Source organism: Pelobates fuscus, chromosome 2, assembly GCF_036172605.1.
Source record: "Pelobates fuscus isolate aPelFus1 chromosome 2, aPelFus1.pri, whole genome shotgun sequence".
In the NCBI taxonomy this organism is placed as follows: domain Eukaryota; kingdom Metazoa; phylum Chordata; class Amphibia; order Anura; family Pelobatidae; genus Pelobates; species Pelobates fuscus.
The window spans coordinates 10,288,248-10,303,121 of record NC_086318.1 but is presented as its reverse complement, the minus strand read 5'-3'; the positions used below and the strand labels follow the sequence as shown (position 1 = coordinate 10,303,121).

At 46.2% G+C, this 14,874-nt stretch overlaps 1 protein-coding gene across 1 annotated transcript in view; it reads right to left on the bottom strand.

Annotated features, from left to right (window-relative positions):
- The window catches only part of LOC134586066 (mucin-4-like), a 63,586-nt gene extending 56,807 nt beyond the window's left edge, over positions 1-6,779 (bottom strand). The window contains exons 1-3 of the mRNA XM_063441576.1: positions 6,699-6,779; positions 3,800-3,838; positions 996-1,062 (exon numbers count right to left, since the gene is read on the bottom strand). Coding sequence (XP_063297646.1) covers positions 996-1,062; positions 3,800-3,838; positions 6,699-6,779 — 187 coding nt within the window. The remainder of the gene's footprint in view (positions 1-995; positions 1,063-3,799; positions 3,839-6,698) is intronic.
- Positions 6,780-14,874: the final 8,095 nt, after the last annotated feature.

Below are 14,874 nucleotides of genomic sequence, written 5' to 3'. Positions count from 1 at the left end.
CTACTTCCAGCAAACCTGACAGACCGTATCACTACTTCCAGCAAACCTGACAGACTGTATCACTACTTCCAGCAAACCTGACAGACCGGATCACTACTTCCAGCAAACCTGACAGACGGTATCACTACTTCCAGCAAACCTGACAGACTGTATCACTACTTCCAGCAAACCTGACAGACCGTATCACTACTTCCAGCAAACCTGACAGACCGTATCACTACTTCCAGCAATACTGACAGACCGTATCACTACTTCCAGCATTACTGACAGACCGTATCACTACTTCCAGCAAACCTGACAGACGGTATCACTACTTCCAGCAAACCTGACAGACGGTATCACTACTTCCAGCAAACCTGACAGACCGTATCACTACTTCCAGCAAACCTGACAGACCGTATCACTACTTCCAGCAATACTGACAGACCGGATCACTACTTCCAGCAAACCTGACAGACCGTATCACTACTTCCAGCATTACTGACAGACCGTATCACTACTTCCAGCAATACTGACAGACCGTATCACTACTTCCAGCAAACCTGACAGACCGTATCACTACTTCCAGCAATACTGACAGACCGGATCACTACTTCCAGCAAACCTGACAGACCGTATCACTACTTCCAGCAAACCTGACAGACCGTATCACTACTTCCAGCAAACCTGACAGACCGTATCACTACTTCCAGCAAACCTGACAGACCGTATCACTACTTCCAGCAAACCTGACAGACCGGATCACTACTTCCAGCAAACCTGACAGACCGTATCACTACTTCCAGCAAACCTGACAGACTGTATCACTACTTCCAGCAATACTGACAGACCGGATCACTACTTCCAGCAAACCTGACAGACCGTATCACTGCTTCCAGCAATACTGACAGACCGTATCACTACTTCCAGCAATACTGACAGACCGTATCACTACTTCCAGCAATACTGACAGACCGGATCACTACTTCCAGCAAAACAGCAGAACATTGTCTTACGTGCGATCGCTCTCTTGGCTCGATATTCAGAATATCCCCCATTCGCCATAACAGAACTGTAATCCGTCTGTAAGAGAGCAAACAGTACGAGTTATAGCGACATTGATCACATTAATATACAGGACAGTAACCTCAGTTGGATGGTTTGCTAGGGAAATGTTTATAAAAGGTATTCGGGGTAAATCCCATTATTACCATAAATAATATAATTATGTCTGCAATTATAAAGATTTAAAATAGGCGCAGGAGATTTTTTTTTTTTCGGCCACCTTTTTAATTTTTCTTGTTTCTTATATAATGCAGTAAAAGAAAAACATCCCATACCAGATGAATGCGTCCGTCCTGCCTGAGGGTGATAGGAATTGGCTTTCAGTCGAGCATGGCTACGGTTAGTTCCCCTTTAAAGGCACGGATGGCGTACGGCTTTAGTTTTAAGGGTGCATTGTTCTCAGGCACAATCCCTCCCTTCCTCTTTTAGTTTTAGTCGCCCCTTTTCCCTAATCGTCCATTGGTGACAGGGGGGAGGTTAGGGCTCTGTAATACAGGGCTTGAGAAAGTTATCCTTAGAGCAAACATGTCCTGGTCTGCCTGAGATTAGTGGGAATTACAGCAGCTGATATTTATGTCAGTATATGCGTTATGGCAACTTGCACAGTTTGTTTTGGCAGCAGAGCGCTGGGTACACGAGTGACTGTTTACGCTGGGGTTTTGATTAAACAGAAAGCTGTATATAAGCTGATGGTAGAAAGCTGACCCATTCAAATCACCGCTGTTTCCATACATTACGCGCAGCGGCTGGATTTGCATGGGAAAGTAGTAGAAAGATAAACTCGTACCGCATGCAGCATGGTGTGAGAAGGAGTCCCTTAACCCAGAGTCTATATAACAAACCGCCGCTGTGGGCTACCATCCCAGGAGGTTGGCTTAGTGACATGGGAGTTATAGCCTTCCCTTGCCGACATTTTCATAACAGATCTTAAACCACATGTATTACAATCTCTCTGAGCATAATGGGCATTATGATCTGCTCAAGCCTGGGTGTGTACACATTAGTACACGTTGTAGCTTCTTCTCCCTCTACCTTCTTCAGATCAGACCTTTACCTGGTCCTCAACACAGCATGGTAATAACTCAGAGTACCATGCTCCTCTACCAACTCGCACGTAAAGAGAAATGACACCAGAATCACTGATAAGGTTATACAAAGTAGCGAAGTATCATTTTAGATATAAAGAATGAGAGAACATAATCTGTCCTAGTAAACTGGGATCCTAAATAAACTAAACACTTAAAATCTAACGTTTAATAGATGTTATTAAAAGGGTTAAGAACCTTGAAACTCAGGGATACAGGGGATTGGGGGATAGATACAGGGGACAAAGATATATACAAAAAAGCTAGTGACTGAAAAAAGTAACTATCTGAAAGTATATGGTATAATTGTAACAATAGTGGGAAAGGTGAGAATCTGTTAAATTACAACAATTAGAACAAAGAGGGAGACAGGGGAGAGCTCCTAAATTTCTAGTTAAGTGAAACTGAAATAGTGGTGAATTCCTATCTCAAACCTCTATTGCAAATCAATTAAGAAAAGTTGTGCATATAGTTACAACATATGATCTGCGGTATAAACACAGAGTATCCAAGCTTAGAATTAATAGGGTTAACAAGAAAAAGTCACTTGCGTTGATCAATAAGAGTCCTACAGTGAAGCCCCGATCTATGTGACTGTTAATTGTGATGTCCGCTTAATGCTAGAAGTCTAATATGGATAAATTAATCCTAACTGTTTTTCAGTAACCCTACAACTGTGCCTTCAAGTGCACCTGATCATAAGCTAAGGTATGAATTGTGAATGTACTGATAACTAAAAACACACTGACTGAACTTGACCCTAGCGTCTCCTCTAAAATCTTGTCAACCTAACAATACCACCAAAAGAAATCGAAGGTAGGGTCCCCCCTTGAATCTGCACTGTGTACCCTCAGCTAAAATCTACCCATCTTTGACCCCTACCTTGTTTATTCAACTACCTTACATTTCTTTTGGTGGTATTGTCTGTTTTATTGTGGTACAAAAATGTGAAATTATAGAAACAGAATGTGACATCAGAACCATTCGGCCCATCTAGTCTGCCCAATTTTCTAAATACATTCATTAGTCCCTGGCCCTATCTTATAGTTAGGATAGCCTTATGCCTATCCCACGCATGCTTAAACTCCTTTACTGTGTTAACCTCTATCACTTCAGCTGGAAGGCTATTCCATGCATCCACTACCCTCTCAGTAAAGTAATACTTCCTGATATTATTTTTAAACCTTTGTCCCTCTAATTTAAGACTATGTCCTCTTGTTGTGGTAGTTTTTCTTCTTTTAAATATAGTCTCCTCCTTTACTGTGTTGATTCCCTTTGTTTCTATCATATCCCCCCTGTCTCGTCTTTCCTCCAAGCTATACATGTTAAGATCCTTTAACCTTTCCTGGTAAGTTTTATCCTGCAATCCATGAACCAGTTTAGTAGCCCTTCTTTGAACTCTCTCTAAGGTATCAATATCCTTCTGAAGATATGGTCTCCAGTACTGTGTACAGTACTCCAAGTGAGGTCTCACCAGTGTTCTGTACAATGGCATGATCACTTCCCTCTTTCTATGCTAATACCTCTCCCTATACAACCCAGCATTCTGTCTTTGGTGTCCCCACAATTTACACAGATTGAATTTAATAAATGTAAAAACAACAAATGGAATGAATAAAACAGTCCCCGTAAGGAATAAAACAACAAATTTCTTTCTAATTTTCTCGTACCTGTATCTCTCCTTCCAAGCTCCCATCTTCTCCACTTGACTGAAAAAGAAAATACATTTAATCATTCACAAATAAATGTGGATTCACTCCTCATCCTAACACAGGAACAAGAGGTGTCCCCCCTTCTCATCACTTACACCTCCACCCGCCACCAATGAGTGGAGGCTGGGGGGGAGGGGGCACTGGCTGCTCGCTGTTTAGTAAACATTTTTCTACTCGCGGCATAGCAAGTAGGGGCAGAAAGGAGGTTTTAACCTCCCTAGTGTTAATATGGGGGGATATTGACCCCCATAGAGTGAGTAGAGCACGGGGGATGTTTAGGAAGCGGATCCCTGCTGTTTCTATTTTTACATATTACAAGGAGGGAGCCCCTACTTGCAACTAGCAAACAAACAAAGACCAGATTACAATTATTATTAATAATAATTTCTATTCGTTCATTCGTCTTTTTGACGAATGAACGAATAGCCGAATTCCCGTCAGAATTTTGGACAATAGCGAATGTCCATGTCTGCAACTGGGCATGCGCGGAATTTCCCAGCGCTATCTAGTGGGGACAGATGACATGTCCTGCAGGGCCTTCATCTGCCCACACTAAGATGGTGTCGCCAAGACCTAGATCTGGGCAAGAAATATAAAGGTAAAAAATGGTGAAGTAGGGTACCTAGAGGTGGTTGGGGGTGACTAGGGGGACAATAAAATGTAGTGGAGTTGGGAGGAGGGGGTGGTTCAAAAAAAAAAAAAAACAGATGTGGCCATGACAGTGCCTCTTTAAAAACCAGATCATTGTGAAAGTTTTACACAAATGGCATTTCTTTCACTTCTGTGTGTATTATGGGATGCGTTTAATTATTGTCTACTCAGCTATTACAGTGTCAGACAGCTTATAAAATTGTGTTACGAGCTATCACTGCTGAAACTGAGTAACACGACATTCACCGGCTAACACGACAACGAGGACTCATCAGCTTGTCCAAGTCTGGCTAATCTCCATAAAGTTTATAAACAGGTTTAAACCTGCTAGCAGCCACGTGTACAAGGTAGGGGTATCCTATTCATATACACAGTGTGTTAGATTGGGAATTACAATGAATGATTGTCAAAATAACAGGCCTGTAATTCATTATATGACATTTTCATGTCGAGGGCATTCCTGCCACCATAACTACCACAGTGGGCTATAGTTGTTATAGTGCTTGCAGTGTTCCTATGGTTAGTTTGTGTATTTGTCCCCAACAATAACGGCTCCATTTAATTTTTTTTGTCCACCTTTATGTGGCTTGTTATAAACAAAATGACAATATATGCTCTGGGTGTGAATACTCGCTAGACCAGCACATCACACAGCGTCCCTCTTACTGCCAAGAAAAAAAAAATGAACATTCCAAAGCACAAAAGGAAGTTATTTTGAAAAACAATGAGAAAAAAATGGAACACGAATATAATTGCCTACAAAATGGACATCTGTAAAAATATGGGGAGAGTGAAACCTCTCAATGTAAGCATTCACGGCTATTAGAATTATATATAATATGCGCCCATGAAGATTGTTTTGCTTGTTTTTAGATTGTTGAATGCAGCGCTTTGAGTTATAACTTTATTTGTATTATCTGTGTTTAGCTCAGTTACCCATTACCTTCTCTGTAATTTGTGTAAGATTTGCTATGTGCTGTCAAAGCTGGTCAGCAATGCTATCACATTTGTGAGGATATATTAATTGGCAATATATCTTCCTCGTGTTGTTTTTTACATAATAGCAATATTTACATTATTATGTCTTTAACTACAAAGGTGCGTGAGGATATTTGCATTGAAAGTGATATGGAAGGTATCGGACATTCCTTCGATTATAGGAATCCTCTGAGTGCACTACAGCCGCAGGCCAGCTGTAAGTAAAGCTTAGAATAGAGTGGGGGATCTGAATGTATAGGAAGAAAGTATCCCTACACTCACACTACTCCTGAGTGGAAGTAATCAGCCCAAATGTATCAAAACATTTTCTATTGGGTTATTATTTGGACTGAATCACTGGAGCTGCTCTTATAGAGTACAATTCCCTGGTGTCCCAATGTGTGATAGAATTTTGCCGCCCCTGTATTCTATAACAAATCTGCTGAACCGTGCCTGAGCTGCCTATGTACAGTCAGGTCCATAAATATTGGGACATTGACACAATTCTTATCTTTTAGGCTTTATACACCATCATAATGGATTTGAAATGAAATCAAAAACATGTGCTTTAACTGCAGACTTTCAGCTTTAATTTGAGGGTATTTACATCCAAATCAGGTGAACGGTGTAGGAATTACAACAGTTTGTATATGTGCCTCCCACTCTTTAAATTACATTTTGAGAGACATTGCGTTGGTTTCCATGGTGGTTACTCCGTATCCAGTACTTTGTTTTACCTTGATAAATGTCCCCTATGTTATATTCTATATATTATTTCTGGGTTTGTTATTTACATGGGCCACTTTCTATCCCAGTTACTGGTAAAATCATGGTTTTGATGTTTAATGCTTAGCATGTAGACTGTCTGACCTTTTGTCCTGTTTTACAGCAGGTACGATACGTTCCAGCCCTCACTATATCATTCCGCAGAGCGACATTGCAAGCAATATGACACAAACAATCTGTATCTCATCACAGTGGGTGCATAGTAATGACCAGCACTACTTCTAGATAACAAGTCAATCTGAGTTATTCAATACACCAGGAGTTGGGGACATTTAACAAGTGCAATGCAAATGTTAAGTTAAAATAGTGGAACTTGTACCATTTCCCAAAGTAACGTTTGCAGCTCACGTTAGTAATCCACAGACACAGTGTAGTGAAGAACCCAGACGTCTGTTCTCTTAGATAACACAGGGATTAGGAAGAAGCAGAGTGTGATACTCACGAAAAGGTCTTCTTCTTCAACATATTCTCCTTTATTTGAGTGGACTAAAATAAGGCACGTGAGCAGCAATGCACGGCCCATCTCTGCCTGTCTCTCCGCAGCGCAGCCCACAGACTGACTAACCTACAACCCCGGCAGACACTGTCCGTAGACAGAGGGGAATGCAAATTTCCTCTACGTGTATCATAGTGACTGTAACGATTCACAGCAACAACCTGAATCCAGCATCCTCAACTCCTAAACGTCTCATCGACACCTGTCATCACAGAGATTTTACAAATCTGTTCATAGATGACCAGGCAGTACAGTCCGAGAGAGTGTTACATAGTGTTTTATTATCATATAGCGACAACATATATCACAGGACTGTAAAATAGGAAGACGATAAACACATGTAACGATTTAATGATTGCATTAATACATGCAGCAGTTTAGGTGGACATAAAATAGCATTGATGGGTGAGACAAAACTACTCGGTGCCTGCAGCAGACCCCGTTCATTGGTGTGTTTAGGTAGGGAGGATCCTGGGATATGACCCCTGCCTGTTTGGGATGAAGACCCCTTGTATGGGGCTATGCATAAAAGCTGTGTACACCAATAAAGATTGTCAGAGTTGTACCCTTCATCTAGTCTTGACTGATGTGTGGGGAAGGGATTGCTGACCCGCTGAATTTACTTGTATGTTGTACTTTGATTCCTGGGAATGTAGGAATCAGCGCTAGATACCTAGCCGTTCGAGAGGAACCAAACGAACGGGGAATGGAATACCAGCATTTGTTACAATGGGGACCAAGTTAAGTTTACAGTCTAAAAACATGGGGTATAAATACGCACAGAGTATGATATAAACAGGCAGGAGGATAGATTGAAAGGGGCAATAACAGATACAACATTATTTACTAAAGTGAGGATTGCTGACACAATAACAGGATCATTGAAAACATAGTAAAGGATTTGATCAGTTATGGGTCTGTTCAATGATCAGCAAAGGTGGTGAAGCCAAATGGCAAATGATTTGGGTAAACTAGAAAAATGGTCAGAGTTGTGGCAGCTGACATTTAATGCGGATAATGCATCTTGGACGTAAAAGAGTCCTAACCTCAACATCTGATGAATTTAGCCCCATGTAGCAAAAGCGCAGCTTAGTGGGAAAGGGTCTTGACAGGGTTAGGAGGAAGGAAGCAGGGATTGGAGTTATGGGTAAGTGGGCTATTTAAATAGGCAGCCATTTTAGAGCAATCACTTTTAATTTCCTACCTGGCTGAGTTTGTGTGCACTCCTGTGCCCGCAGATTTTGCCTGGTGTTTTTTTTCTCTTTTCTCGTTGTTGCAGGGCCATGGACGAAGTAGAGAGTCTGCTTGAATGGATCCAGTCGGCGGCTCGAGATCAAGGAGCAGATTGGCTGCGGGCCCAACTGGGACCGGCTCTGGCGATGGCGGCGGATCTGGGGAGAGGAAGAGGACATCCTGTGCGGGCCAGGAGGCCACCAAGGAGGCTGAGCCTGGGCACGGGGCCCAGTGAAGATGACCCTGGAGTCTGCAGGTCGGCGGGAACAGGCCGCGGCAGCCACGTGGTTGATGCCCCGCCTCCCAGCATGCTGCCTGTGCCTTGGAGGAGCATTACGCTGAGGGCGCCCCCTCCATCGGAGGCCACTGATGACTGGGCTGGAGCAGGGAGGACACGTAGCAGGCCCCCGGAATGGCAGGCGAGTACAGGGTGCTCCGGCAGGGGCCCCCTTGGCGAGCAGGGAAAAGGGGGAGCCCGGATGGGGAGTCATAGGCAGGGGGGAGGTGGGGGGGGACCTACTGGGTCACAGGGGAGGGGAGGGGTGGGGAGCACTAGGGGAGGTGCAAGCGAGCTCAGGGGCCAGTGGGGGAGGGCCAGCGTCTGTGGAGAGAGATTCGAGGGAAGGGGGTCCTCCTTCGGGGCTAGGAGTGGGCCTGCACGCCAGGGACACATAGAGAGAGTAGGACAGCTGAGGGGGCAGTGGCTGGGCAGGAGGTGCTGGCACAGCGAGGTTATGATAGCCGGGGGGCCCCCTCGGGTGGGGGGTGGGGTTCATCCCAGCAATGTAGGCAGCTGGGGGGGCGTAGTCCAAAGGAGACTCTGGGTCTAGCTGTGTTAGCATTTCACCCATTAGGGCCAAGAGGGCTGGGGGGGCAAGGGGTGGGTCACGGTGTGACCGGTCCACTTCAGATAGCTCTGCAGAGGAGAGGGTTAGGGCCCCCAGGCATGGTAGACGGGGCAGTCCTCGGGTAGGGATGGTAGGAGTCATAGTCCCCGGGGGGGGGCTGCTTCTAAGGCACGCAGCAAAAGGGCCACGCAGCGGGAGGCTTTGGTGGCTAGCAGGCGCTCCCTGGGACGGGACGGGACGGGAGGGTAGCAAGGAAACCTTTCACCCTACCCAGGACTTCTTCTCCTTGTTGCAGATCTCGGAGTCGCTTCTCCTCTGTGTTGGGAAGGCACCGGGTTGGCTCCCCGGTCGGCGGAACATTGACGGATGTCGCTCATCCTGGACAAGTGGTGGTTGGCACTGCAGCCCCAGGCGCTCCTGGGACAGGGGGCTTGGCCAGTAAGTCATGTGAATCATTGCAATCCAGCACATTAGTTCACTTGCTACAGACACTACTCCACTCACTGGGAGCGGGGGATGGCGCAGGGGGCAGCGTAGGATGGGTGTGGGCACAAGGGGCTGGGGTCGCAGGTTCCAGCAAGGGGATGGCCGCGGGGCCCGGTTCAAGCACGGATGTTGGGGCAGCAGACTCAGCGAGTGAGCGGGCAGAGTCGACCGGTGGGGGGTCCCCGATGCGGCCAGGCAACACGCATATGTGTCGTTTGCGGGTAGGCTGGGGGTCCACCTCAAACAGGAAGTGAAGGAAAAGATCTGGAAGGGTGAATTCTTTTCCCTTCTCCCTTTGGAAGAATTTATCGACCTCAAAGAGGAAGATAAGAAAGATGAGAAGAAGGAGGAGGAACAGAAACGGAAGCGGTATCAGAAGATACCGAAATCTTTCGGGAATTGGTTACGGGCGTTTTGCGTGCTGGCCAGTTATTGGGCTAGAAATCGTATGGTTTATGCTCCTCCCTGTTCTGCTACTTGGACGGAATTTGGGAAGCGTACCGCACCTATGGCGGATTGGCATAGTGGCGGTACGATGAGCAGTTTCGGCAGCGGCTGGCGGCCATCCCGGGTATGAGGTGAGACCAAATGGACCTACCTCTCTGGATGAAACTAATGATGGCGCAGAAAGCGCAGCCCATTCAGCACACGGCCGGTGCAAAGGGGCAGTCCGCCTCGTCGGCCGCCTTTCAAAAGGGCTTATGCTGGCTCTTCAACGAGGAGCCACCTGTCGCTTTAAACATGAGTGCTCAGGCTGTGGCGGCACCCACGGGCTCTACTATGTTCGGCGGAGGGGGGGGCTTCCCCTGCCCAGGGCTTAACCCCGGTGAGGCTAGACACGATGGAGCCGTGGCTAAGCCACTATGGTAACAGGACGGATGCCGCTGTGCTCAGGGCGGGCTTCGGGCAAGGGTTCTTTATTTCCTTCCGGGAGAGGGTTGGGGCAGGGGGACTGCAGCGGATAAAACGGAGGGCCCGACGCCCTGCCTTAGTTTCCTGGGGCTAGAGATAGATTCGATGCTTGGGGAGTGTCGGCTGCCGGTAGCGAAACTGGACGGGCTGCGGGGCGCGGTGGCGGCAGTGGCGTGAGCGCGCAAGGTCACCCTGCAGGAATTGCAATCGCTTGTTGGAATGCTCAACTTTGCATCCCGGGTGATCCCAATGGGTATGGTATTTAACTGCAGCCTGTAGGCTGCGAAGGCGGGGATGCGTTCCCCGCACCATTTCATTCGGGTGTCGGTGTCCATGCGGGCTGACTTGGCGGTATGGGATACCTTCCTGCGGGACTTCAATGGGGACGGTGTTTTTCCGCAAAAGGGTGTGTCGGCGGCGGAATTGGAACTGTTCACTGACGCATCGGGTAGCGTGGGCTTTGGGGCCTACTTTGGAGGGAGATGGTGTGCAGAGAGGTGGTCGGAGGCATGGGGGAGGCATGAGCCCCCTCATGCGTAACCTGGCTTTCCTGGAATTATTCCCGCTGGTCGTGGCGATGGCACTGTGGGGTGAAGGGCTGAGGGATCGGAAGGTGGTCTTTGCACGCAGTCAATAACCAGTCCGCGGCATTGAAACCAGTGGTTAAGCTGCTGCGGCGCCTTGTTTTAATGTGTATGTCACTTAACATAGTCTTTCGCGCGCGCCATTTCCCGGGTACTTGAATGAGGTGGCTGACGCTTTATCTCCTTTTCAGTGGTCCCGATTCCGGACGGTGGCCCCGGAGGCACTAGAAACGGGCCAGAAGTACCCGGACGAGATATGGCAACTAGGAGCGTCTTGCTTGAGGGACTGGTGAAGGCTTTGCTGGCGCCGGCCCCTTGGGTCACCTACAATAAGGTCTGGGGTTCATGGGAACATTCGTTAAAAGGGCTAGATCAAGTGTTAGTGGGGGAATCGCTCCTTGTCGCCTTTCTGTGGTTCGCCTTTCAACTACTGGCGGGGGAGGCATCCCCCGCGGTGGTTGACAGGTCCATGGCAGCAATGGCGTTCTGGTTTAAGCTACACGGAAAGGAGGATCTGACTAAGACCTTCGTCAATAGGCAAGCGCTCAAAGGGTACCGGAGGGGCCGCAGATCTCCCGATACTAGGCGCTCGGTGTCGGTACGGGTGCTGGGGACCTAATCCGGATCTCTGTCCATATGGCGACTATACACCGGTCAAGGGATTTAGGGGTGATTATTTCTGATGACTTAAAGGTAGGCAGACAATGTAATAGAGCAGCAGGAAATGCTAGCAGACTGCTTGGTTGTATAGGGAGAGGTATTAGCAGTAGAAAGAGGGAAGTGATCATGCCATTGTACAGAACACTGGTGAGACCTCACTTGGAGTATTGTACACAGTACTGGTGACCGTATCTCCAGAACGATATTGATACTTTAGAGAGAGTTCACAGAAGGGCTACTAAACTGGTTCATGGATTGCAGGATAAAACTTACCAGGAAAGGTTAAAGGATCTTAACATGTATAGCTTGGAGGAAAGACGAGACAGGGGGGATATGATAGAAACATTTAAATGCATAAAGGGAATCAACACAGTAAAGGAGGAGACCATGTTTAAAAGAAGAAAAACCACCACAACTAGAGGACATAGTCTTAAATTAGAGGGGCAAACGTTATAAAATAATAAGGAAGTATTACTTTACTGAGAGGGTAGTGGATGCATGGAATAGCGTTCCAGCTGCAGTGGTAGAGGTTAACACAGTGAAGGAGTTTAAGCATGCGTGGGATAGGCATAAGGCTATCCTAACTATAAGATAAGGCCAGGGACTAATGAAAGTATTTAGAAAATTGGGCAGACTAGATGGGCCGAATGGTTCTTATCTGCCGTCACATTCTACGTTTCTATGAAATCGAATTTGGACAAAATTTCAGTACTGGAAACATTATTATTTATCTCAGCAAAAATAAAACAAAGATAAAACATGTGACGAGAGCAATCTCGCCACATTGCATTGGAGAAGCCTGGTTGCCCGCCTGCTCCCTTTGGACTATGGACCAGACGTTCAAAATACTTTATTTTCCCTGCAGAAAGGCTTATTCGTGCCTTTCTGCCAGGGAGTTTGGTAGATTTTATCTACCGAACAAACTACCGAAGGCGTGACCACCTGGGAGCTGGAGTGTGCCGTCAATTTACCTCCCTGAAGCTGCGGTTAATCGCAGCTTAATTGACGAATGCAGGGTGGTCTTTGTTCGGTTGCCGAACACGTGGCGGCGGCCATTCTAAAAGTCCCTAACGGCCAGCGGTGTTCAGCGCTCAAACTATGGAACTGAAAATGAATACTTATTTGCGCGAACACCGCTGAGCCGTCAGCCACCTGTTCATTCGGGACTTTGTTTTATGTGAATGTTTTAACTCAGATAGCTATGCCATGGAGCCTATTCGTTTAATTAAAGACTTTGGCTCCATGGCAATTGAATTGTGTGAATAGGATCTGAGCGCTATTCGGTAGTTATGTGCGCTCAGATCCCAGATATCTGGGGATATGTGACATGTCTGTGTTTTATGTATAAAATGTGACTTTGTGTATTTTAAGGTCTTTGTGTCCCCACGTGTACAATGGCGATTTGCCTCTGTCCTGGGAGATAATTGGATTACTTCCCAATTATCTCCAGGATAGAGGGAGGGAATTAGGATGCATTGTGGGGATGTTTTACTTCTGTGTGTCTGTCATTGGTGTATGTCTGTCCCTTGTCACAGTCTCCCAACTGGTCCCCTAGGGGAGTGTCCACCAGGTGGGAGACCTGCATAAATACTGGGCGGGTAGCCCTGAATAAATGAGACCACTGCTTGACCCTCAACACGGAGCCTTGTCTCATTCTTGGGGGGATTCACTGTATGCTGTTAGAGACTGATTGCCAGGAGTGTAAGCCGCTTGGGTGCTTTTCCTGTTCGTCTGCTAGCAGCTATTCGTGAGGTTCCAGTTCGGGAGTTTGGAGTGCTACCTTTTATCCAGTTCGGGAGATTGGTGTTCTACAGTAGCTGTGCCTGTGTCTCTGGAAGGGGAATATCGCCTAAACGGATTTTAACCCCTTGTGTGCTGAAACGGTCTGTTACAAAACAGTTTTTTGTCAGTCTAAATTTTAGTAAACTTTCAACCTTCTACTGTATTTTTCCATGAGGCATAGTATGATCCAGGTTGTTATAAGTCTCTGCCAGTTTTGGTGGTAATTGTAGCCATATAAATATGCATGTCTCACATATTAAAGGAAAACTTTGATCATCATAATAACTTTATGAAGTTGTCATGGTGGCACCCTGGCACTGACTTACCTGCCCCTTTCCTTCTGCTTCTCTGAGATTCCTGAAACAGGAAGCCTCGGACAGAGGAAGCATCAGTGATCAGCCAATCACTATACCCCTGTGACGAGACCACTGTGCATTGGAGGAGACTGGTTGCCCGCCTGCTGCCTTTAGACTATGGCCCCATGTTGAAACGCTTCATTTTCCCCTGCAAAGACATGAAAGCCGGGTCATTCGGTGCTTGCCCTGTTTGAGCTGTGATACCCCAGATAGCTATGCCATGGAGCCCATTCGTATAATGAAATACTATGGGAAAGACTTTGGCTCCATGGCAATTAAACTGTATGTGTGTAATCTGAGCACCATTCAGTAATAACGTGTGCTCAGATCTGAGCTATCTGGGGTTATGGTGAATGTACCTGTTTTATGCAATGGCTGCACAGTTATATATTTGTATGTATTTTATTGTCTTTTGCTGCCATGTGTTCAATGGAGTTTTGCCTCTGTCCTTGGAGATAATTTGATTACTTCCCAATTATCTCCAGGATAGAAGACTCTGTGGAACTGGTTTTGGGCAGAAAATCCATGCTTCATTTGGTCACAAAGGACTACGATCTATCTTTTGAACCACTGGACCAACTTGTATGATTTTGACATATGTTGGAGTATGCTGATTCTGAAAATGTAAGTTTTATGTGAATGTGATGCATACTTTTAATGTTATGAATAATGTGGAAAAACTGTATTTCTCTGCCTGTGCTAATTACATTACCCATTGTGTAAAGTAATTGTATCACAGGCAGAGGGGAGGATTTTGTGTGGGAGTGTCTGAGTTTATTGTACGTGTTTATTGATTGTTTTCCAAAACCCTGTGGGCGGTACTAATGTGTATATAAGAACAATTAACCCACAGCTCTGTCTGTTCCTGTTTGACTCTCAAAACTGAGCCTTGTCTCGTTCTTGGGGGGATTTATTGTATGCTGTTCCAGTTCGACTGCTAGGAGTGTAAACCTATTCGTATGTTTTTTCCTATTCGGCTGTTTACAGCATTCGTATGTTTGAGAGCATTCATATGATTCTCTCCTTTATAGCCTGGGCCTCATAAAATTGCAGAACCAGCTACACCCAGGACTCACAGCACACAACCCTGCAGGACTTGCCATAAGCAGAGGTAGCATTTCTGGATGATCACTTCCCACCCACCCTATCCCACACCCCAAACCCCCCATGGTAATCATTACATTTATAGATAGCTCAAATTACCTAGCTTTCCTGTTAAACCAATTATGTCCACCAAGCCCTCCACACCCAAAATAGCTAT